At 41.0% G+C, this 25632-nt stretch overlaps 1 protein-coding gene across 1 annotated transcript; it reads right to left on the bottom strand.

Annotated features, from left to right (window-relative positions):
* Positions 1–6870: 6870 nt before the first annotated feature.
* PITPNM3 (PITPNM family member 3) lies at positions 6871–24619 on the bottom strand. Its single transcript, XM_010079981.1, has 13 exons — positions 24578–24619; positions 22845–23098; positions 20337–20506; positions 17628–17798; positions 15741–15935; positions 14880–15028; positions 13104–13220; positions 12295–12411; positions 11540–11688; positions 9416–9565; positions 8361–8544; positions 7842–7970; positions 6871–7428 (listed from the first exon to the last, which is right to left on the bottom strand). The coding sequence occupies exons 1-13, from the start codon at positions 24617–24619 to the stop codon at positions 7120–7122; spliced, it is 2136 nt and encodes a 711-aa protein (XP_010078283.1). The 3' UTR covers positions 6871–7119.
* Between the last annotated feature and the right edge of the window lie 1013 nt (positions 24620–25632).

The raw sequence follows: 25632 nt of genomic DNA, 5'->3' as shown, positions 1-25632 counted from the left end.
CCGGGGGTGTGTCAGCCTCAGGCCTCACCCCGGCACCTGGGTTTGCTGCTGGCTTCGAGGGAGGTTAGTGGTCTGGGTTTGTGGGGTTTTGGGTGGTTTTTTGCTAGCAGTCGAAGCTGGTGGAGATGTCCGGAAAGGTCTGTTTCCGAGCTCAGGGAAGCAGAGCAGCTGATGAGCAGCAGGACGCGCCGAGGCCGCGCTGTGGGCGCAGCACAAGGTGTGTTCCTGGGATGCCTTCTTCTCTCGGGTCAATAAGGGAATAAGAGGTGTTTGGGGTGGAAGCTGCTATGACTACTTTTTTTTCTTTATACAAATATTTTTTTATAACTAAAGCAAAGATTTCTCAAGCTTCTGAAATGCAACACCGGTGCTGTTTTCCATGGTAGCAGCTTTGTGCAGGCATCATTCTAAGATGAACCTTCAAACAAAAGACTGATTTGGGAAACTTTGCTCTATTTGATAATTTTTAAGATGCTCGTGTAATTTAGTAAAAACTGGAACTACTGAAATTTTAATGGTATGAAGTATAAATATGGTAAGCAGTCATGTTCAATTCTAATTTATGTGCAAGTACAGATTTTAAACTTGCTCTTGATTTTTCTTTTTTATTCTCAAACTAGACTGGATTAAATTATTGAAACAGTTAAAGATGTCTGGAAACGTGAAAAAAAAACCCTGACTTCCAGGCTTTCAGATGACTGAGAGCTTTAGCCTGTGTTATTTCTTGATGTCGTTTTTGTGTGTGTGTTTTTTGTGTTGGGGTTTTGGGGTTTTTTTAACCACCTTTCTACATGGAACAGTAACTTGAAGTCATTCTTTGCATGTACTGAAACTACTTCTATAAAGCTTTCACTAAGATTGGTGTCTCATTACTGAAATATTTTCTTACATGTCTTTTCAAAAGGAAGGAGGGTTGGAGTTTTGTGAAAAGTCACCCTCCAATCTGAGCATTATTTCAGATAGCCAGATGTATTAAACAGCCTCTATTTATACTGTTTCCCCTGGCTACTAGGACACGTACAATGGTGATCTAATTCTTCCCACATCACTGGTAAGAAAAATCAGTGACACTGTTTGCTTAAAGGTAAGGAAGGTTTTATTTAAGTGACTAATCTGTTATAAGATTTTAAAAACCAGTTCACATCAAAATCTATACCAGTTGTAGAAATCTTACTCCTTATTTCATTTTAGGAAATTAATTATTGTACATTTTTGAATCTTTACAAGGCAGCCATAAGAAATATAAACATTTGTCACCAGATAGAACCTTCTCACTGACAAACAATATTTAAAAGTATGCACTTAGTAAAACTATAGACTGAAAGAACAGGTACAATTTCAAGTTTCCTTGTATTAATTCAGTTGTAACTGGACTGCCTTCTTCCCTCCCCCACAAATAGAAAAATAAGTTATGCAGAAGGTTTGGGGTTCTGTGAGAGGACTGCCATTCTGGGCCCTACACCAGTCCTCCCAGAATAACCTTATCTTTAAAGCTTGCAATTTGTAAATAATGTTTCAATGTTGCAATCTCTGGTATACCATCTCCCTGCACATCACAGTAAACATGCCTCTCTCTCTCTTCCCCCCCCGTAAGTTCTGTACATCCTTACAAAGAGAAATAAAATGTCAAATTTGTTTCATGTTCCCCTGTCCCCCACAATTATATCCAGTTTCAAAGGTACCTTATTCAGGTAAATACAAATAGAGGGTAAACTGTAATCCCCTTACCTTTTTTTTGGAAAGAGGAAACACCAACACCTGACTTCTGTTCCAGAGTCCATGGCACAGGATTCTAGCTGCTCTAAGCCATTTCGTATTTCTGAAAAAAAGAGCTCTTTTCATCCAGAAGTGTGTCATTACCCCCATTTTTTATGGAGGACAGACTTTATGATCATCTGTATGAACCTACATTTACACTTGAGTGATTAAACATCACAGAAGTCACGTTACCTTGTTAAACTCACAATTTCTGCTGAAGCTATGAACATGGACCAGGAGGAATCATTGCTCTTAGAGAAGCTGAGGAGGTAAATTGTAAAGTTTTATGTTTATGGAAGTTCTATCCTGTGCCAGATCCAGACAAGGACAGGAAGTGCCACCTTCTCCCCTGCATGCCTGAAATGAACAATTCATTGCAGACATCTTGAGTTCAGATCCTGCACTTCCAGCTCTAATCAAAAAAATGATGAAAGTGCAGTGTACAATCTCTTCTTCTCTCCGTTAGTAAGCCAATGAGCTTATTAAAAAGGTGCCCATACTCCCGTTATCTAGTACTTCTGTGATGTACTCACCTTTCTGTGGCTGAGATGCAAGAGGGGGAAAAAAACCCTGAGGAAAATCCTATTTGTTCAGTAATAATTGTTACACTTTAGATTTTAAAAACTGAAAATACCTATTGATTTCAGGTATTATTAAAAATGCTTATAAACAAAGTTTTTAGCAATTGTAAGACTGGAAACAATATAGAAAATGAAAAATTTCTTTTTTCCCCTTCTAAATTTATACTGTGAAGCACATGATGATACTACAGATCTAAGTGTTGGGGATGGGCTTAAATACACACATTAGTAGTGCCCTGGCCTAAAGGCTGCAATGTATAAATAGGACAACTTGCTCACTAATAATGGCAAAGAAAGGCTATTTTGCAGAATGGTGGAGCTTCCAGATAAAAGTGTCATTGTTCTGCTTATTTTAATACTAGATTATGGTGTGTACTTTTCTTTCTCTGGTTTACTGGTAGTTCCAATTCTAAATAGCCAAAGTTTTAACTGTGTAGAAGTGACTTCCCTAGCTACTAGACAAACAGGTGAAGTAATCTGTAAGAATTAAGACTCTTAGTTTCATGTTAAACAAAATGGCAGCTCTCATGAACCCCAATGAACAAGAATTGTCAGTGCCATGTCATTTTTACACCTAACAAAATTTTATGCTGAATAGATATCAACCATGCCACAAAACTAAATAGGAGTACTTTGGTCAAGCAGGAATCTGTTCCAAGAGCACGAGTGTATGCGAACACTTAAAAAAAAGTTATTCAAAATAAGCAGATTTGGATCAACGTCACTATTTAGGTCTATGGAATATTCTGCACTCTTTATACAACGATATCTTTTTTCAAACTTACCTAACTAGACAACAAAATTGAATAAACAGCCATTTAAAAAAAAAAAAAAAAACCAAAAAACAAGTACATTGTTTACAAATTTGCTGTGAAAGCAGAACCAAAACTTCACTTAAAGTGTCCTTCAGGAGCTACACACACACACACAAACCCAGAACACCACAGTTGTGAAGGTGTTTTCACAATATCTCAGATAAGTCTACCACTGCTATTAATCACAGCCATTTCCGTACAGTAGTTTAAAACTGGATCCGTATCAACAGGGCAATAAATACTACCAGCTGTGGCCACTGACGTGTACTGCTGCCTTAGCACCTACTGGATCAGCAGTTTTGTGTTTTACAGTTTCACTTGATGCTTCCTCCATTCAGCAGGTTAAAGAATGTGCTTTTCTGTAGCAGACTGGAGGCACGGCAGGTGCTGAAACTACTGATGAGCCAAAGCTGTGTTCCTTGGGCACCCAGCATTCCCAGCTGGCTGCTCTGTCCCTTTCCCTCCTGCGTATGCTTTCACACGTCCATAGCCTATGAAGTTTAAGGAAGTGCTGACTGCACAGAGACTGCAGCAATGAGGACCTGCAATCGAGAGCACAAGATGACTGCAGGACCAAGCTTATCCTCAGCAAGTGGCCTGCTTAGGAGAACGGATAATCCTTCTGTTGAAAGCACAAGTAAAAGTGAAATCCAATTGCCAACTGAACGCCCATGATCCACTGCAGAGTTTCACAGGGACAAAGTATGTAACTAAAATTCTGATCAGAAGGAAGTGTTTTAAGAGAAAACACAATTGAAAAATTATGCTATAAAACTACTGATTCATCAGGCAAACCTCAGGGACCACCCCAAGCACAGCTGGGGGGAAAGAAAAAGGTGCCAGTGGTTCAACGTGCATGAAGTTCCCCGCCACAGCACATCTGTTGAACTGCCAGCCTCCTTGTGGGAAGTCTAAAAATCACACTCGCCTAGTTCATGCTCTCACCTCCAGCAGAAGTTTTTCTACCATTTTAGTGGCAACGGGCTAGTGCTTTCAGAACAAATAAATGCATCTGGCATCTGATGTGTCAGAAGCTCAGCTCCTAATTAACATGAAGCCTTACCCTCCAGGCTAATGCCTGTACCAGTGTGTGCCAAAGTGCCCAGCTGGAGCCATGTGGTCAGGACATAAACCATTCTATCCCTGAGCAAGAAGTAGTGCTGGAATTACACAAAGGCCACATGAGCTTCTAAGAAATAAAAGTTAGGGAAAGTTTTTTCAGCTGGATTTCAATACCATGTGTAGAAACTTTGAAATTGTTACCACTCTGAATCATGCACACACACACGCACACATTTGTTATACTACTATTAGCTCATAATCATAAGAGAAGCCAGCACAGTGACGACTGTAAAGGTGACCCAGTTATTAATAGAAATACACAAAATCAGAGTTTTCACAACATGGTACCCCACAAAATGACATTGTATCTGCAAGAGTAGAAGACAGACCTTAACAACCTAGGAGACTTCTCTAACCTTGTGCTCAGACACTAGTTCCTTTAATACAGTCACAGAATTACACGTAGATCTCTCTTTTGAAAGGAAGTAGGCCTTTCTACTATAGCAACTTAAAACAAAAAAATAATTTGGAGTCTCTTGGATGATAGAGGTAGATGGCTAAAGCAACATTAGCTTTGAACTTTGCAGCAGGAACAGTGATTACTGTCAGGAAGCGTGCTACACAACACCCAGTGCTTAAAAAGAACTTTGCAATCAATGTTGCTTTTAGGTCCCCTCAGCAAATTTAAAATTTGCCTAGTCAGTTCCTCCCTCGCAATCCTTGGATTCCCATGCCTATTTAAAACTAACGAGCAGAAGCATGCCAACAGTGAACTGACTGGAGGGAGATGGAGTCTGGTGTACCTGTGCAATCTCCTCTCTGCAGAGGGCAGGAGAAAGGAGCTATGTGATTAGAATTCATACGCACAGTGGGCTGATACAGAACACAGAATAATTCCTCCAAGTTTGTGGGTTAAGGAACGAGGTGTGATACTACTATGAAAGCATTCGTAAACCTGAAGGTCGCTTCAATGTAGTTTGTGGATATCTTTCACTTAGCAACAGAGCATAAAACCCCAGCCCCTGTAATGTAGTTACCCACTCCCAATTAGTGTGAGCTACCAAACTTTTAATATCTTTCATAAATCTTCAGCAAAGACTACCCCTTCCCTTAAAGGAAGCATTATAAAAACCAAATTACTGACGTACCAGAAATCTTACAGGAAATTTGAAATAGGTAACTGACAATCTTGCCAAGTAACATCTACAAAAAAAAATAAAAAAATCTCAATTTATAAGCTACTTTGCTGACTTTTAAGGCAAAAGCCACATTACTATGCCCTTCAAAAAGCACACTGAAATTTTTGGGTGAATAGGGAGTACAGAGTTAGGTTTACTGCTGCACTCTTAATAGTTTTCCATTGCATTTCTTGTTTGCTTTACATGTCAACTTACAAGACTGTTTCTGGTCTAGCTACAGACTAGGAAAACCTGAAAGTAAGTGGCAGGGGTGGGGGGAAGGCATGACACCCTCTTCACCCCAACTCCTTGAAATTAAAAAAAACAAACCTGAAAAAGAAATCTATTGACTTTAAGCTTCCTCAGTGTCAATAGTCTGGTTTTAACTTTTAAAGAAAAGGGGTTTTTTATGTGCATTTGTAACTTCACTGCATGTTTTAAAACACGTTTCAGTTCCATCATGAAAGTTCTCTTGGTGCATTTAGTGCAGTGGAAGTATCTGCAGACTGCTAATATGTTAAATTAACTACAACACTTTAGAATATTGCCACTTAGGGAAAATTTCACATGCTTTACTTCTAGTAAGTTAATTAGGAGATTCAAGAGACACTTAAATCAGTAGGAAAATGTCTGTTTGGCACCTGTAATTTGGCATGTCCATTCTCTGAAGCTCAAATGCTGTTAATTCTGAATGCTACAGATTGTCTTAACACAGCAGTTGCTATAAAGCATGAGAAGGTAAACAATTTACTCATAGGAATTCCATTACTTTTTTCTCCTCCAGTGTAAAGATTCTCATTAGAATAATGAAAAAAAGTGATTGCTCTGAAGATTGCAGATCCCTTATTAAAAGGGCTCTCTTTACCTTCCCATCTTAGGATCTGTCTCAGACTGAGATGGTCAGAGCCTTCTCCTTACTCGGAGCAGTCCACACATTTTGCACAGTCACCAAGTTCCACGTAACAATGTGATCTTTGAACACTCACACATTACTTTGTATACGGTAACACTGACTGCTTCAAACTGTGGCAGACACAATTATTTCTAACATGAAGTTTTTATGATTTGGTTCATCAGTGGAGTTCTCCCATTTACGTGATGTCCAGCACCTCACACCAGCACAAGTGCCCACACTGGGGTCTGATGACCAGCGCTGTAAGCTGAAAGGAAACCTTGGGTTTAATGCACCCAAAAAGCATCTTGGTGTACAAATCCTGACCACCCACTATTGTAGTTCCCACTTCTGCTTCCCTTGCAAGTGTATCACTTCATCTAAAGCAAAGTGGAAACAGATACAACTATTTAATGTTTAAGTGTAAACCTTGTCAGAAACCTATAGGACCTCCTCTTTATACTGTTTTGGGTGCAGCTAGTGAGCTGATACCACAATCCTTCTTCTGAGGAAAATCAGCCTGTTACAGCTTTTTCTCTTATTGCACGTTTTATTATATCAGTTGTAAAAAATAACCAAAGATGTTTCCTGTTGCTTTGATGTTATAAGCACTTGCAAAATTTTTAATTGTTTTAAAATTTCCCAATAGACATGTCAAGAGGAATAGACTGGAAGTTCCCCAGTTGGTGTAAGAAGGCAGAGTCCACAGCAGGGAAGACTCTGAGGTACAGGTTCCCCTCTACATCTCTTGGTTTGAAGCTGCCTAAATACTATCTCTGAGGCATGCCTACAAGTTTAGTGGGGTGCACCCAAGATCTATATTCCCAAGCTTCCTAGGGGACAGATTCAAATTTGTGAACTCCACCTCGAACCCAGGCAATGGAGGGCAAATGCCTGTCGTGATCCTTGTCTGATTCGGGCTGGCTCTGGGCACGCTCTGGCTTGGGGTTCAAGGAAGGCGGGTCAGGTTGCTGTACAGACATAGTCCTGCGGAGATGGTTTCTCTTGCGCAAAAACTCAGGTTGGGAGTGGAGGCCAAAGCTGCCTTTTCTCAAGATCATCCGAGAGTTGTTCTTTTTGGGTCGTGAATGGAGACTGAACTCCAGTGAGGCCAAGTGGGCTGCGTAACCTTCACTGAGGAACTGTAATAGGAAGGAGAGAAAGGGAGTGACAAATTACTGCTGCCTCGAACTGCGAGCTCTACAAGGAATTAAGTTCCTATCTTTGGCATCCCAGTTAGACACTTACAGAGTACTAATACTCCTCTCCCCTCGCCTTTTTTTATTTCCCAGCGACCTGTTCCATTTTGTCATTCAGCAATATCCAGTGCATGCACTTGCATACATACAACCTATGACCACTCAGTTCTCTTTACTATTCATCGTGGCAGAAAATGCCTCATCTGAAACCAAAACTGCCCTTTCTCTGAAACAGTCTCTGCTCTTTATCTTTTGTGTGTGTGTGTGTGTGTGTGTTTGTGTGTGCATTCATAAGCGTGCATTTCCTTGTTCCCCCCCAGGCCTTCCTGACTGAGTAGCAGGAGTGAGTTACTTACTTGACACTGTGCCTGGTATTTCTTTGTTGATCGTCCAACTATGTAGATCTGGGATGGTGACAGAGCCAAGACATTGTACACAGAAATATCCTTCATGGAACCGTATGCAGCACAGATTTTGATGTGGCACTGAAACAAATATTACTTCAAAGTGAACGCTCTATTGAACACCATGCGCTACAAAGATGACACTTGTTTTGCAATGAAGCAGCAGAGTTCATTGTTAACAACTTCATTCTTGAAACCACAGAAAGCTAAATCTGTCTGTCTGCATGCCCGCAAGAACTACAGAAATGCACACTGGAAAGAGCAAGCAGTTCATTTGTCATGCCAGGAGCCCCTCTGGATGTTTTATCAGCCTTCCTTGCTCTTTAAAAAGTGAAAAAAGAAATGAGGAATGTCAAGAACACTTTGTGATGGCCAGTGAGATTTACTGTTCAAAAGAAAGGGAGGTCTCTAACTTCACTGAATGACATTATCTGGAAAAAGGCTTTAAGGCTATAAACAGGTTTCTAGTACCTCTTGCATGAGATTCCGAAGAAAAATGGTCTTTTGTCGCAGTGGATCATGAACAAGTCCATCTGAGAAGAAGATCATCCCTTGTGGGAAGTTGTGTTGAGACAACCATGAAACTACACGCTGTTTTTGCATATCTGGACGGCCAGTAATATAGATAATCAGATATCCCAGGTCCTGCCAGTGCCTGTCAGAAAGAGCAGGTAAATTATGTAGGTACAGAAAGAGAAACAATACAGGTCAGGTCAGCATTTCTTTGCTCAGCACAGACCCAATTAGAAGTCGGACGTTATACTTCAACAAGTGGAAGGCAGCATGCCTAAGTCTCTTCTCCTATCAAAAAATTAAGTAATAATGTCTACCTCTTGAGGGAGATGGAGGAAAGCAAGAGAGATTCTTATACCATATGTTATATTAAATATGAGAGCTATTTAAAAATGTATTTAGAATAGACCTTGCTACATATCAAGTCCTGCTACCTTTTAAACCTTTAACAAGATTTCCTGCCATTTCAGCTGTGAGTAGTGTAAACCCTTGAAAACTCACATCCCTCCATTCCCATGCAAGTTCCAAAATGAGAGTTGTATTTCCCCATCCAGTGCAACATTAATAGAATGGATTAAAATGCCTTTTAAGTTTTCCTCAAAAGCACTCCTGCATTCATAGCACTTGGTATTTCTGAAGCAGAAGTATGTCTTTATTTGAAGTTAGTGAAACACAAAATACACTCTTTGCTAATTGCAGTAACACACAGAATCATTATTAATTCACTGCTCATACTTTAAGGCCATATTGCAAGAAGCAACTTTTAATCTTTAGGCAACTTGAACTACCAATTTCAAAGTAAACCACAGCATTCTAATATTCCTCTGAAAATCAGGCAGACCTGATGACCAAGCAAATATAGAAATATATGTGCAAAGAATCCCGGCCTTTAAAGAGCTGCTGTTTATTTAGTAAAAAAAAACCCAACCCATTTTGCCCTCTTCTTTCCTATTAAGGAAGTTCAAACAGGATAGTCAGAGATTTAAAAAGGGAAGTGTGCAAACCTCACTTACCTGACAACATCAACGGCCCCAGCTCGGACTTTGGGGTCACTTCCCATAATTGAAACACTTGCTGCAAACGAACCATCAATGCTGAACACAACACATTCCATTCCTCGGGGAAGCACAGTCAGGTAACTTGCAGCACTGCTCTGGTCCCCTCTGGAGAGTCAAAGCAATAAATACATTTAAAAAGCAAACTGTCAGAATGTATTTTCTGCATGTTCTAAGACCTGAAATTAGATCTGTCTGGTACAGCTTCAAAAATTGCTTTCAGTGGGGCTTCTGATTTCAGTCCTGTGTGGGGCAATTAAAAATTACACTTTTAGGAAATAGCTTTCCAAAGAGAAATTTGGAAGCTGTCTTTAATAAGAAATCACATGTGTATAAATACCTAAAAGAATTAGGAAGAAAAACCCCAAAACAGTCTGAAGTACTCAAACTACTACTCAAACATGCTACCTGTCTATATATGTGTATACATATGTCTATATATGTACACATATAAGACATGAATGGTATATATATGCACACACACAGAACACAGAGAAATTAGCTAAATTTTTTTTCTGGCAGTCTACAGTTCCTGGCAAATTATTAGAAATTACAGGGGAAGAATTGATATGCACCTTTTATTGGCATGTACTTGTACAAATCATCTTTTCTCCATTAGATAAACAGCTGGTAATACTAGCATTACCCATCCCTCTACTCTTGCAAATTATAATGGGAATGCCAATCAAGAAAAGTGTTAAAAAAAAAAAAAAAGCCCACCCCAAAACAATCATAGATGGCTTTTCTCATGGAAAGGCACGTGAAGTACAATCTTCTTCTCATTATGTATTTTCCCCAAGAGGTCTGGACATTAAAACACTAATAAAGCACAAAGCGATCCAAAGCTCTTACCATGCCATGACCCCATATTCCCTAAAAAATGTAATCTGAAGACCACATCTTCTTTCCTTTAGAAAGCTGATTATTGTATGATCTAGGAATATACATTTAGTGATGTAGATTCTTACAGCTTAATGAGCAAAGACGGCATTTTTTTTCATTCCTGTTTGAAACTCACTTCTCCTGCAGTCTGAAAGCCCATGGGAGCTTAGCTTCTGAATACACCTTCATTCATTTTTAAGTAACTCTCTTTCCTTGAATTGATTGTCTGTTCCACTACACTGAGGTAAAAACGTTTCTTCCTCCTCAATTAGCACTACATAAGATTGCAAATTGACTTTGGACTTGGTTAACTGAGGGTAACAACACATTCTGTTTCAGCTAAATTCATCCCACTGATTGAGCCTCCAAAGCAGGGATTCAAAGGAAGCTGTAAAGCCACTTCCTAAGTGGCTAGGCAATTTCATTGTAACTGCAATATTAAACTAAAACTCTGCATTAAATCAAACCAGACTTTTATTAAACATAAGATTTTTTAAAAGCACAACTACCCCAGTCCTGCACCTAAGCCATAAAAATTTTATTTCACACTTCTTCATTCTTCATGCTTTACTTAGCATAGAGATTGTTAAGAAATGCTGGCGAGCTAAGAGAGCTGACTGATTTTACTTCAACAAGTTGTTATTTTCAGGTGCTGGGGTTTTTTTTCTTTTTCTCAATTTAGGATAGGCATGGTCTTGAGTACAGAATTAAGGTAACTCTTTTGATCAGCCTGACATCAACAGATAAACAGGTGGCTGAGAGCAAGGCAGTATGTCCTCTACTGTCAATTTCAATAAGAAAAGCTTCTTACCAGTCTGAAGAACACAAAGCTATACTCTTCAGCAGTGTTTTCCCTGATGAACAGGCTGCAAAATATCCCAAGTCATACATTCTTCCCATAAGAAGACCAATTATGGTCATCCAGTCCCCATATTTTGCAAGACCAAGTGCTCCTAAATGGAATTGCACTGAGGATTTGTTTTGGAGTAGGGATAAACCCACTGGCCTAGGCACCTCCAAACTGGCCAGTAAACAAATTATCACTGCTTCACGTCTAAGCTGACAACACAGCCACAAGACCAAGAGAAGATAGCTAACTGACCAAAATCTCCCTCCGCACGCCCTTCAATCTTACACACCTTGGTGTCTTCCTGGTCCCAACAACCCATCCCAGCTGTAGTTCCAGCTTGGAGCTATTACCTGACCACCATTTTGATGGGATACACACCAACTCTCAGTCTCTTTTGTGTGGGTATGTTGTAGGATATCCGGCCACTGCTGTTGGATATCTCTGTGTCAAAGTACACCCACCTACCCGAAGAGGGCTCAGTCATTATGAAGATATCAACCTGCAAAACCAAAAAAAGATCATCTACTGTGATAGCAGGCAACACAGCCCCCGCTGGGCCTCTTGGCCCGCCAGCCCTAGATCACATTTGTATCTCCAACTACGGCTTATACAGTTCCAATCATGTCACATTACTACTTAAATCCTAAAACTGATCTTTACTCTTTCACGTGTAACAGAAACAGCAGCCACCCAGCCTCTAGAATCCCTATTCCTTTATCTAGTTGTCTTACCTGGATAGGAGGATATACATTTTTCTTTTAGTGATTTGCCAACCACTCTAAAATTCCTTTTCCTCCTTGCTCAAAAAGGTAACTGTCTCAGGTAGGCGGTACACTTGGATGGCAGGTTCAGAAATCAGTGCTCAGCACACTCATTAACCACAGGAGATGGCCAGCATCATGTAAGGAGGTTGAGAGCTGGGAAAAAGGTCAGCTATCAGGAAAGCCCCCTTGCAGCACATTTTTGCTGAAGCAGTGGGGGCTGGTGACATACTTCCCCTCACTGTAAGGCTTTCTCTGGTACTATACCTGTGTGCTACATTCAACAACTGTTTCTAGTAAAAGCTCGTTCAGAAAAATAAGGAAATTAATTGCTCAGACTTTACCTTTTCACCTGTTAAAGCGACCATGTCAAGAGGCCCATACATAAAGCGCCCAACTAGTACTTGAGGACCGTCTTCTGCTGCAATGACATCATTAGCTCGGTGATTAGCAGTCACATTCTGAAATAAGAGCAGAAGGGGGAAAGAGCAGTGTTTGCTTTTGTAATGAGGCTACTGTCTCTGTTGTGTTATTAGTGACACAGAAACACAGCCCTGGACAGTGTGTCTGAACTACGTCAGGTACATCACAGTGCACCTTAGAGAACCCAGAAAAACTGTGTTCCTATTTCAGCTGGAGACAGGTTTCCAGTAATGGTGGATTTCTGAATAGACTTTCTAGTGAGAGTGCCCAAAATGACCAAAGAAGACAGAATACCTAAGGGAATGCCAATTATCTTGCAGTTCAAGTGGTGCCATGGATTCACATGATTATGTGCAAGACACACGCATCTTAATTGACATTTCTAACTGAAGTGGCATCTGAAGAATGAAGAAAACATTTTTTTCTGGAGTTATGGATTCATCTAGCATATAACAAAGTAGAAGAGCAACCTCTTTGTGTAACTGAAACTTAAGGCCCTCCTGTTATTTAAAGAAAGAAATGTACTCTCTCCCAACATGTAGTGATAAACTAGGAATAAACTGTTTCTATTCCCTAACTGTTAGTTTGTTTGCCTCTGGATTATGTTAGCACTTTTCAGCTCGTTAGTAACACTCAGTTACGAAAACTCATGTTTTGGGAGATCAAACTTCATTTAAATTGCTGCTAAACCCAAGTTCTATAGCTGCTATATATTCAGATTTATACTTACTCTCAGTTTGACATGCGTCCTTTTGCGTAGCCATTTTTCTCGTGGATTGGATGGACTTAGTGTTGCTGGATCCAGGTTGTCATTATCCTTGAAATTTACATTTTCATACCTCATCACCTGAAATTATATTAATATTTTAATAAACAGTGTGTGGCCTGGGGAGTCCTGGTACTTGGCAAAGAAAGGGAAAGTACACTGCTGCCCCAGCTGAATGCTGCTGCAGAGCCAAAAGCACAACAAAAGCAGAAAGAGGTACAGACCATATGTTCATGTTAATTGTATGGACAAATAAACTGCTTTCACTCTGTTGCCCAACACTTAACCTCAAGTACTTATTGAACAGCTTTTCCATTCACAACAGAGCTTGCACATTCTTCCAGAGAAAACGGTGAAAACATTAGGATGGTATGAAGTGATGGTTACATTGCCTGCTCACAGTCTGCAAAATCAGTAAAGCAGCTTAAGACCACATTAGTATTTTTTAATGTCCTTTATGGGGCAGAGGTCAGATTCCTGACTCCATCTGTATTCATTTTCTACGTGTATACCCAGACAGAATGGTTCTTACCACCTTTTGGATATTGCTCACCACTGTAGCAGGTGACAGGCTCAGGATTTGGCTTGTGGCTAGTAACATCTGAAGATAAGAGGACTGTAACTTGTGAACATGCAGAACCCTAGTATGTCATACTGGCTACACATTCGTATAACCTAAATGTCACACACCTACCAAGAAACTTGCATGTCCAACTCAGATTTCAGGACACAACCCGCAGATTTCAGCATCTGTGGGTCGTGCCCTGTCTCACTGAAATCTGTGGGCTGCACCCTGGGATTATGGATAGTGTGAGGCTAGTTCATTTTGAATGAGAAATAGCTTAGTTTGCCTCTTTTACAAGCTGGCAGAATATTACTCAAATTGAACAGTTGGTTTTCAGTTATGTGCAGTATTCTGCATTATTCTCTCTGCTGTTTGCATGGCAGCAGCTGTTTCGTTGTTCACTGGGTGTAAAACACACACTGATCCTTGCGTTAATCCAAATTAAACTGCTTGTGACTAGCTTTTGGGTGAGGGTCACTTTGGATTCTTGGAGGGACACTTATCCTGCAGGTTTCACTTGAACACCACTTAATTTTTATTTTTTTTTTACCCCAGGTGAGATTTATCAGCCTCACCACTTTCTCTAGTGGTCAAAGCACTGCATTATCCCTAAGTGACTGCAAGCTGCTGTCTAATTACTGACACAGTAAGAACAAGAGACCCTTCGTATGACTCAGAAATAAATTCTGAAGACAGTGCACACAATGCCTCAAAATACTCTAGTATAGTTACAGGAGAGGTTTGATTTTCTTATGGGAGCAGTACCTTCAAACTGGTAGTTTATTATCAAAGGTATGCTAATAATTTGATATTTGGTAGGAAAATACATAATTAAGTAAGGCTAGAGATATGCTATTCCTTCAAAAATTACAATTAATGCACAATACAGGGTTATACTGATCTGGGGCATGGGAGGGGCACATACGGTCTGCATGCCAGTGCGTTGTTCCCAGTCACAGAGTCAGCAGCAAGAACACCAGCCAGCAGCTCTAATGGTGGTCTCACTGTCCCCTTCCCTTCCCTGCATCTGTCGTTCCCACACACAGCTACTTGTGATGCAACCACAGTTAGCCGTCTAACTGAACTAAAGGTTAAAAGACTGATCACCTTGGAAGATACAATTAGCAATCACAAGGTTATTTGTTGCAGAGAGAAAAAACAGAGAGATCAATGACCTGTCTTAAAATGAAGGCCACAACGTCTGTCGATTCCCAGTAGCTGGCATGGAAGAGATGCGGCAGGGCCACAGTTGGAAAGGCTGTCAGCACATCTGGACAATACAAGGTATAATCTATTCGCTTTGTTCCCCACCACTTTGCAGTAACTACAAAACAAACAAAATAGCATCATATTTCTCTATCTTTTTAATAAATCTCTTGCTATCTTTATGTTTAAGCTAGAAAATTGAATGAAGTCTTCTGGTTTTTTGATCTTGACATTTAGAGACAGTTAAAGGTATCTTATCAACCGTGGAAGTACTGTTTCACTGACTGCATCATCACTTAAATGTCTGCAATTTAAACAGTTCTTTTGGGTCCAAGTTTTGTGAAGCAGAAATCACCTCAGCACAATTCTCATTGCCTCCTGGTCCATGGAAAACATACAGTGAAAGACTAGAACTTTATGATCACATTACAGAGTAAGAATTACAAATGCTTCCCAAGTAGTGAACAGAATATTGATATATGACTACAGTCCATAAAAGGACAATATAGTGATTTATAGCACTTTTAATTACAGGTAATAAAATCTTACCTATATATTTCTTCATGCCTGGAACATGCTCCTAAACCCCTTAATGACTATTTATGAGTTGCACCTTAATACAAAACTGTGACTTCAGTTCTATTACTTTATCTACTTAATTAAAAACAGAAGAAGAAGCTAAATTGTGTTATTTAAAACTGCAGCAACTTAGGCTATTCTCATTCTCCCCAAATGTCCAAGCAGGTAATTAATAAACTTTTCCACAGAAAGGATTTGGAGGGAAGGGCTGCTGACATATCAGACAGCACATGGCACCAGGCCTTACTCACTGTTGGTGGGGTATGCTGATGGCAAGCTTTCGGTTGACCCTGAGTTTTCACTGTTTGTGCTGGCCAAGCTCAACTTTCTTGTTTTCCCTTGTGGTTGATCAGATACGTTTGGAGATCCAGGACTCTCCTGAGAGAAAGGTATGTTCAAAGAGCTGTTCTCAAGGAACAGAGCACTGTGGCTGTGGATAGCATCACCTGCACGTTACAGAAACAAAAATAATAATTTAAAAAAATGGGCTGAACAGTATGGCTTTGAAACTTGTGTGTGTGTGCGTTCACTTATTTAAATACAGAGCTAATGAACATTTTCCTGAGTACAAGATTCAATGACAATGGATGAAACTCCTCCAGAGTGAGGAGGACAGCATGAGACAGCATGATGGACTGGAGAAAGCAGACCCTACTGCCATCAAAATGCAACGGCTGCAGGGTGCTTTTGGCCAAGATATTCCAAGCTGGGTGGTGAGGTTGGGAGGCTATTTTACTTCACACTCAACCCTATCCATTTTAGAGTCATTCTCTGAGAAGAGCTACACACCCCTGGGAGTCTGTGATACTTCTCTTGTCCTCTTCCTGACATGAGCAAAATTACTTTAGAAAGAAAACCTTCAGCAAGGCTATCTACTGGTCTGCATGTTCAACAGAACTCGCATTTATTCCTGCCACTCTGACAAAGCTATGGGCCATGGCCAACACCTCTACATAATGAAACAAACCACAGCCTTCCTCCTGAGGTGTTCTGAAACAAGTAAGAACAGACACGCATTTAAATAAAAGCATTACTGATAATTTTGCTTGAAGCAGCCTGCACGTCCCTCCTGTACCTAGGAAGGGCAGAACCTCAGCTGAGAGATACGATATACAGCAAAGCACATACCAAGAGCAGCTGACTCCTCAGTGGTGTTTTTCAGAAAACAAACCTCTTGGAAACATTAGAACAGTAAACAAAAGAAAAAGGGGACCCAGTTCAATGCACATAACACAAGAGAAAGCAGGTAGCCCTTCATGATGTGTTGCTCTATTTCTGAGTGTATTTCAGTCCCATTCAGACAAATAACTGTAATCACGCTCCAACAAATAGAAAACTGCCATTTTACTATATTAGCCTCCAACCTTAAACTCTGAATCCTGAAAAGCCTTTTTAAATATCCTGCTGAGGCCTGAATTCATGTCTGCATCTGTAGCAAAAAGGAATAATCTAATGTGGATGGCAGTACAGATACACACTGATCCATCCCTTTTTTGCATAATATGAGAAGTCAAGATACTTCGCACCTGTATGAGTTTATCTCTTTTTCTATAAGGTCAAAACAGCACAATTCCTTCTACCAGCACCTTGCTCATCCACATCGTCCTGCTTCCTCCCCACAAATCAGTATATTTCTGTTTTTTCCTGGATTCAAACATTTATTACCCAACATAACTATTGTTTAGTAGCCTACCTAGGAAAAGAGCAATCAAAAGACAACTTGCCCAGTGCTCTAATTTGTCTTAGTAGTTATCCACAACAAACTAACCACAAGTGACCAAGAGAAACAATATCTGAAAATCTAGGCAAATGTCAACTAATTGTAAAAATAAATTGTTTAAAATTATAGTCAAAGACATGGAAGTTTGCAAGTAACACTTCACCTGAAGCAGTGGTATCATCTTCTAACCTCTCTTTAAAACAACTAGTATTACAAAGCTCATACAAAAGAATAATTTTTTCTTGGTAATCTTCTTTGGTTCCACGCTTGCTAAATCTGTCTGTGCCGTTCTTTCCCAGATTACTTGTTCTCAGCATGTTAGCACATTGGTATTTCAAATCCTCTTGAGCTGTGTAAGGAGAAGAACGCTTAAGAGAAAGAACTGCAGGTAAGGAGAGCTATGAGACAGGCACCGTACCTAACTGGTGAGATCGTCCATCCCCCAGTGGGTATCTCTGGTACCGTGGGACACTGAATGGAGGCAGGAGATGGAACCTTTTCTCCAGCAATGGTTCAAGTCTGCAGGCAGAGGGGTCAGCAGAGTGAAAGAAACTGTACACTTGGCTGCAGGCTGGGCGGACCTGGCACACTTGGGTGAGAATGAGACAAAGAGAGTTCAGTATTGCCCTTTCACGATTTTCAAGGAGTCTATACAGAAACATGGTTAATACGGTCTTCTGCAAAATCCAGACTAGCATACACCTCTCCACAAGAATTTTAACTAAATGGCTATTTGGTATGTAGAGAACACTTCACTGCAAAGGAGTTCACAGACTTCACACCCAGAGATGCCGGCATGCTGCAGAGGGGAAGACCAGCCAGAGAAACAGACCGAAGTACAGAAGGAAACAGAACTTCAAAAATCTTGTAAATATTTTATTGAGCATTACAGCTATGATGCTCAGCACTTCAAATATTTACCAGCAAAATGGTTTAATGGGCCTGTTATGTCCAGAGGACTTAAATCTAGGTGACAGCAGGAGCAGGGAGGGGACAGAAAGCACTGCAGTTTCTGAAGTCACTTTATGAAAGCTAGTGTGTAGAAATGAGGTTGGTCATACTATAATAGCAAAGCAGCAAAGCAATGTTTCTGATTCTTGCTGAAGGTATGCATTTTTATTTTTCACATTTCCAGGTAGCTTTCTACCTTTCGTTTCAGTAAAAAGGGCACCTAGCTCTTTTCACCTAACTTCCAACTGTCTGCGTGACAGGTTTCAATTTGTCTGTTTTCCTCTCAACTGCACCATAATTATCACTTTAAAATGGGAATCTCTTATCCTATGTACCTCTGAAGACTAATAAGGCTTCAAGTAGACTCTGCTCACTTTGGAATGTATTTGAAATGCCAGTCAGTTGAGCTGCTCCCAAAGCATGCTCCCTGCAGGATACCAGAGGGAGGATGGAAGTGAGGAGCTAATTTGAAGAAAATAGTTTAAAATACTAGTAATTTTGGTGAAAGAAGGACTATTGCAATGCTAGAGAGTTTAGAAACATACTGTCCCAGTCCAGTAAAGTATTTAAGCATTGAAATTTGCCATCCATCTCTACCTAGTCTCAATTCTCTATAGTTCTCTCATTCATCCACTACAAATTTAAATATGTGAAGGGAACTTTGACCTGTGCACAGAGCTGCCACCGAAGTACTAGAGAAGAACTCAGAAGTTGCGTTTGCTCTTTGCTTTTCAGTATCTAAAGGTAAAAATGTAATTGTATGGTACATCAATTTATTCCAAACTGGTAACGGGAACACTTGCTGTGCAGAAGAGCTTACTCTAGATTCCTGTAGCAAGAGGCAAACTGTGGAATAGACACACTACATCTTGCCCCAGTCTTACCAGTTTCACTGTCCATAAGCCACGTCTCATACATCTTGCTAAAGGAAGCTATCAGAACTTAAAGACACTGTGTTTTCTCTTTACCAATACATTCTCGTCAATAAATGGCAAGCACATACAGTAATCAAGAGTTATGGTAAGCTTCAGAAATCTCCTTCCTTTCCAGGGCAAAGCTGTCTCTTTTTTTCTTCTCTTGCCTTGCAGCCTTCCCCAGTAACACAACTGAGTTTCAAGTTCAAAACAGCATTATGGCCTCATACAAAACGTACTCAAAATACGTAAGTCACTTTGTTTTAAAAATTACCATCTGAGACAAACCTCATTCCCATTCTCTTCAGCTGAGCTTTGTTTTTGTTGGGTGGTTGGTTTTTTTATTTGAACAAAACTGAGTACTGCAAATATGAGGAATGAAATGCAAAAATGTGAGTTTAATTATGCTCTCTTGCAAGACCATGCAACATGCTAAAAAAATCCTAACAGATCTCTAAAGGCCCCGAAAGACATGGGTTTGATCAATTTTTTATTATCACAGGTAAAATAATTTTCAGTTTATATTACATTCCACTTTATACCCACATTCAAATGTGACTTTGAAAGCTCAGTCAAATGACATTACTCAAAAATCTATAAATTGAGAAGAAAAAAAAAGGGAGTCCTGAATTGTTCTCTCTTCTCACTGCTGCAACTGATTTTTCTCCCTCACCTGAATGAACACATCATTTCCTACGAAGATGGTGTGCTATCCAAACCTCACACAATGTAAAGAGGCAAAACACACACTGAATTTTGAAAAGTAAAGTAAGCTCTTTCTTTAACTGAAAAAATCCAGATGTATTTACAAATAAAACAAAAAAACCCTGTATGTGTCTGATCACTAGGCTCTGCTACCGGAGAGGAAAAAATGGCTCACAACCAGCACCACTGAGGTCCAGACGTACCCATGAAACCAGACGTGAACAAGATGCAATGCTGAACCAAGCACAGACGTTATTTTTCGTATCTCTTTCAAGGACTGATCCTGGGCGAGGAGTAAAGCTCATGTTGTATGACGTGGAATATATGATTAACAGCAGAGCAGAAGACATGCTGCTGTCCACGGATGAGCAGTGACAGCCCGGAACAACCCTCATCGCCTCAGCACCTACCTGCACCGACACTCCCGTCTTCTAGAGGAAGAAACTTACCTCACTCCCCAGGCTTTAACTAGGCTCCTTTATTTACCTCCTTTTCTATGAGTCTCTGTTCACAAAGGTCACGAAGCAGGCTGTATTCTAACCCCAGAAAGAGCTTACCGTCCAGGCCAGGCAGAACCGTACTCCTCATGGCCAGCACCAGACCAAGCGGCGATCCGAAGAGGAAGAAATCGGACACCTCGAATTCAAATCGGCCTAGGTTCACTTCTGAGAGACTGGAATTCACAGGAGGAAAGTCTGCACCGTCTTTCAACACACTTGAGTGGATGCTGAGCAAAGAAAAATGCTCTGATTCAACAGTAACGAAGAGGGCATCCAGAGAAAGAACGCATTCCCAACACAAGCTGCTTAGAAAGCGTCTGTATTTAGATCCAAGCAATATGCCTTATACTGCAGATAGATACTGCAGTGTAGCAGCAACTTATTGCGATTTCCAGTGCAGCTATTCAGTAAATTTACTACCTTCAACATGTAAGCGTTTTCTACAGTTACTCTACAGAATATTTATTGGTAAATTATGCAAGGACTCTGAAGTTTACCTCCCCCCCCTTTTAGCAGTACAGATGTACGTAAGCTTACTCTGAAACTTCTACGAGTTCTAATGTACTGAAATTGTATAAGGATAGTGGTATTAAAAGGTTACAGTCACATGGGTGCATAAAAAGCGTTGTTCTAATCCATTCCCTGAGCTGTGAACTAGAATTTCACAGGTTAAAATTAATGATGCTTATAGATAGCTTTTAATCTTTTAAGTGATTTAAACACTTCCATTTACTTTGTACGCCATACATGCATGAGGTGAATACTGATCACCAATCCCTCAGCAACAAGACTCACCCCTCCTTTAGTTCTGCTCGAGATGAAATAACTACATTCAGAAGCAGGAAAGCAGCACACACACCCGCTGTGCGGCGTGAGACAGAGCAGAATGCGCCCCTGGAGCAAGCACAGCCTGACCGAGGGATGCTGAGCACGCCAGCTCCCACCAGCGCTGAGCTACCTGCACACCACCCCCTGCATCAGTGGCCAAGCACGGACCAGAGTCCGGAAATCCTGGAGACTGGTCCCAAATCAGGCCGAGACACCAGGCCTCTCTTTCAATCTGACAACCTAGCGGCATTCTTAATTTTATAACTGAAGCTCCAGGGACCAAGCTTAGGGCCACTTTAGGGCAGAAATGAGGAAAGCCAAGAACTGAACCCATCATCAGCTCTGCAGTCAGGAGTTGCCTCTCTCTGACAAAAGCACTCAGACAAAAAGCACAAGGTGACACACGGAAACACAACTACAGTGTGTAGGACAAGGACATTTCCGTGCGAAAGAGAGATTTTTGTAACCTCATTACTCACAGTGACACACCACCTCTAAATGAGCTCATGGGGAAAAAAGTCTTAATGACCTCATGCAAGTCTCACAGACGAGAAACCAAAGGCTTGGAATCTCTCTCTATGCACAGGGTGGGTCAGAGGATGACATGGTTTGGTTTGATTCGTGATTTTTTTCCCCCTTCTTTACCTTACCAAGGAATTTTTTCCTGCTGTCTTTAGCCTGTGTTTATCCAACCATTCCTCAATAACTTAGCAACAGCCTAAAGTCTGAGGAGTCCAAAATGTGAACAGAAGATAACACTTTTCTATCTGCTGGCTTAAGTACAGCGGCACGTAAAGCTTTCAGTTTAAAATCACAGATACACAGGAAATCATAGAATCACAGGATGGTTGGGGTTGGAAGGGACCTTAAAGATCGAGTTCCAAAGCCCCTGCCACGGGCAGGGACACCTCCCACTAGCCCAGGCTGCTCAAAGCCTCATCCAGCCTGGCCTTGAAGGCTGAAAAAAGGCTTGGAAGAAAACTGTTATTTTTGGAAGAAAACTGTTACCTTTGTCTTTTAAATCTTTTGTCTTTTCATTATCCTATTATCCCTCAAGTCTGAAGTGCTTTATACAAGCCAACACTGTGCTTTAAACGTAACACAGTACTCCTTCTATACAAGAACCTGGTCACTGACCAAAAGAATCATCGTGTTTTCAGTCATAGACAAGCAAAAAACAACCACTCTGCCTCAGAGGGAAGACACTTTACAACGCATCGGTATCCAGAAAACCCAGTGGTTTGAAAATAAGAGCAGAACAGTTGACAAAAGCAAAGCAAAGTACATTCAGTCAAAGTAAGAAAATAAAATTACCTTAAACTAACAAAACAGCCAGACCTGAAGTAAAGCACAGTAGTAAGTCTGCACTATACTCAACTGTAGCAGAACTGAAGCTTCAACACACAGTAAACTTCCCCCTCTGCATCACTCCCAATGAATAAAGGAAATAAAATGACGGACAGAGGAAAAAAAGCACAAAGAATTCAGATGAGTAAAAAATAACAGCTTAGAACAGGCAGAAACAATGAGACAAAGGGAATGCTTATCCTTGCATCAAATCTGTGTTTTAAAGGTTTTTTCAGGATTCAAGAGAGCTAATTAAGTTAACTCTCCTTCCCCAACCTCCTTCTCATTTAAGCCAAATGTTTATGCAGGTGGTTTTGTTTTGTTTTGTTTTAAAGCTTACAGGCTCCATTCAAGCCCCTTTCTGGTACTCGGTCATGGAACAGGAGTTACCTGGACAGGACAGTGTGGTGTTGGGTTATGGTATCACAGTCATAGGTGGATGAGTCACTCTGTTTCCTCGGCAACGGCTGCCTTGGCTTCTCATCCTCCAGGATTTCCAAGATGTCGATATTGCTTTTGCTCAGGCGTTTGCTGCCATCCAGACTGGAGTCCTCTGCTGAGGGGGGATTATCCTTCAGAGAATGAATAGAGCAAAACAAAGATTTAGACAGTGACCCACGTATGACAGAGCTTGTATGAAATGGCTGCATTTACACATCTGACCACTTTATCCAAGAAAGGGTGAAAGTGGTTAGACTTTCTCTCTGCAGTAGAAGATAAGGAAAGAGATGAAGACTACATTTCCCCCTAAGATGTATAGCCTAAAAGCTGGAAGATCAGGAATTTTAGGGGGGGATGGGGGGGGGAGGAAGAGGAGCAGCACAAAAACTTTATCCCTCATGACTCCATAATTCCGAGAGAACTATAAATATCACAAGGTAATCAGAAGGGGTCTTACCTGAGTGCACAACATGCCCATTACAACATTAATGGTCTTGATCATCATGTTCCATGGATGCGGGACCTGATTTTTTAAGAATGGGAACTTCTGCAGGATGCAAGAGGTGACCAGTGGTACCATATCTTTAAGGTACCCCTTAAAATAGGAAATAGATTTATTTATTGTTCATCTCCTCCAGCACTTCTGCAGCTTGCACCAGCATCCTCGCTGACATATCCCTATCACCCCCAGACTTTTATTCCTGCATCCATTCCAGTGGCCAATGCAAGCGCCACTTTTCAAAACGAACACCATCGGACTGAATCCCCCCTTCACGTGTGAGATCTGGGTGGATGATGCATGCAAGATCTGGTTCTTTCTAACAACTGTGTCATCCAATTCTGTATGAAGCTCCTATTCTTATCAACAAAATAAGACGGTGAAAATGCCTGACATCTGTTTTTACACAAGACTTCAAAGATATGAACATCAACAAGGCACACTGGGAGAACAGATACAGGTAAACCCCTTCTAATTGCATAATTGTTGGTTTTCATCCATATTCTACTACCTCTTACAACGCAGTACTAGAATTTATGGGATGATATGATACAACTAGCATTAGCATCTTAACTTGCAGAAGATTAGTTTAGGACCAGCATCTTCACAGACAATTATTCCTGTGATGGTACAATGAACACTTGGCAAGCGTGTAGGAATCTCTTTCTGCATTTCATAGCAACGTAGCAAAATTCACATCAGGCCAACTTTCGTATTAAAGTTGTGTAAGATTTAGGACCTTGCTTGGCATAATACTAACACATCTACAATGTTAAAACGAAGCCTCACTTCTTGTGGTTGTTACTGTTAATGAGTGGAGAGAACTGTTTCAGAGGGCCAAGTAGGAAGTGAGGGCTCCTGCTGTGTGTTGGCAGCTGACTGTCCTCACTGCTTTGTGTGCTAAAGTGATGTAAAACCAAAATACAATTTCCACCTAAAATATGTGCTTCTGTTGAGCTAAAGCCAGAACCAACTACATACATGCGAGCCACCACGTACTACATACCATACTACAAGCACACATGCCAGACAGTTCAATGAGGGAAGAAAAAAGTAGTTTTAGAAGGACAAGGGACTAGATCTCTGTGAGACGACGCTGGGGAAGGTCACTGGGAAACTGGTTAGGCACCGCACAAGAGAGCAGGATTCAAAGTTATTTTTTTCCCTGTTGCACACAACTCACATTTTCTCCAGCACTGCTCTCTGCACCTGTCTTCTCGGACATCGCGTTACACCACTGCTGGAGTGTCCCTGGAACACCCTTCACAAGCCACCACAGCCCCACGCGGACACAGACTGTGTCACGCTCCGTACTTCCAAGGAAGTTGCAAAGAGTGTAAAATCCAACTGGACAAAATAGAGGGTGTGAGACAGAGTGCAAGGGTTACAGATGAGGACAGAGGCACGACAGGTCGAGAGGCTTGGCCACAGTCACGCAGACAGACTGTGGAACACATGCTGAGTGAATCTGTTTCTCTGAAGCTACAGAAAGAACAAGTTCACAGGACAGGTATTTCCCATAACCTCGGTACTCGAGCACATCAGCAGCCCTGTGCACAGGGGATGAGGTTTCCTGCCAAGAAGAGATGTTGCAGACCCCACTCTGCTCTTCAGAACTATGCAGATGGACTGCGGGAAAATGAAACCAGGACAGACACAGCATATGATCGATGAGGTGAATCCTTATTCCTATTTCCAAGAACAGGGAACCCGGGAACCATAGTTAGTGCCAGTTCTGGAGCTGGCTTTTATCCCACGAACAATCCGTTCACGTGACAGTCCCCTGCAGACCAAACTGGGACCAAGTTCATTTCACACATTACTGGACAGCCCTTCGACAGGGAAAGCCTGACAACCACGTAACAGAGACAGAAGGTTATTTGGTGAGAAGAACTATCACTGAGAAATTGATTTCTCTAAACCATCTGGGCCTTCTCTGCACCTGAATGGTGAAAATTACATCAGATACTAAGAGTATGTCAGAACATCTGCACCTTGTGGCATCACAGTGAAGAAAAAGTGTTCCAATTTACTGTAGTCTGAATCATTAAAAAAAAAAAATTCTTGCTAAAAAGTCCCATACTATTCAAAAAAGCTGGCCAGATTTAAGCTCACTGGCTTGAGCGTTTAGGTTAACCTTCATGACACAGTCTTCCTTGTATACTGTAAAAGAGACCAAGCCAGTGGAGCGTCTATATTAGCCAGGTCAGGGAGTGAGATACAGCTCCGAAACAACAC

This window comes from Pterocles gutturalis, unplaced genomic scaffold (genome assembly GCF_000699245.1).
Source record: "Pterocles gutturalis isolate BGI_N339 unplaced genomic scaffold, ASM69924v1 scaffold43034, whole genome shotgun sequence".
Lineage (NCBI taxonomy): Eukaryota > Metazoa > Chordata > Aves > Pterocliformes > Pteroclidae > Pterocles > Pterocles gutturalis.
The sequence above is the reverse complement of the archived record's forward strand: the minus strand, read 5'-3'. Positions and strand labels throughout refer to the sequence as shown.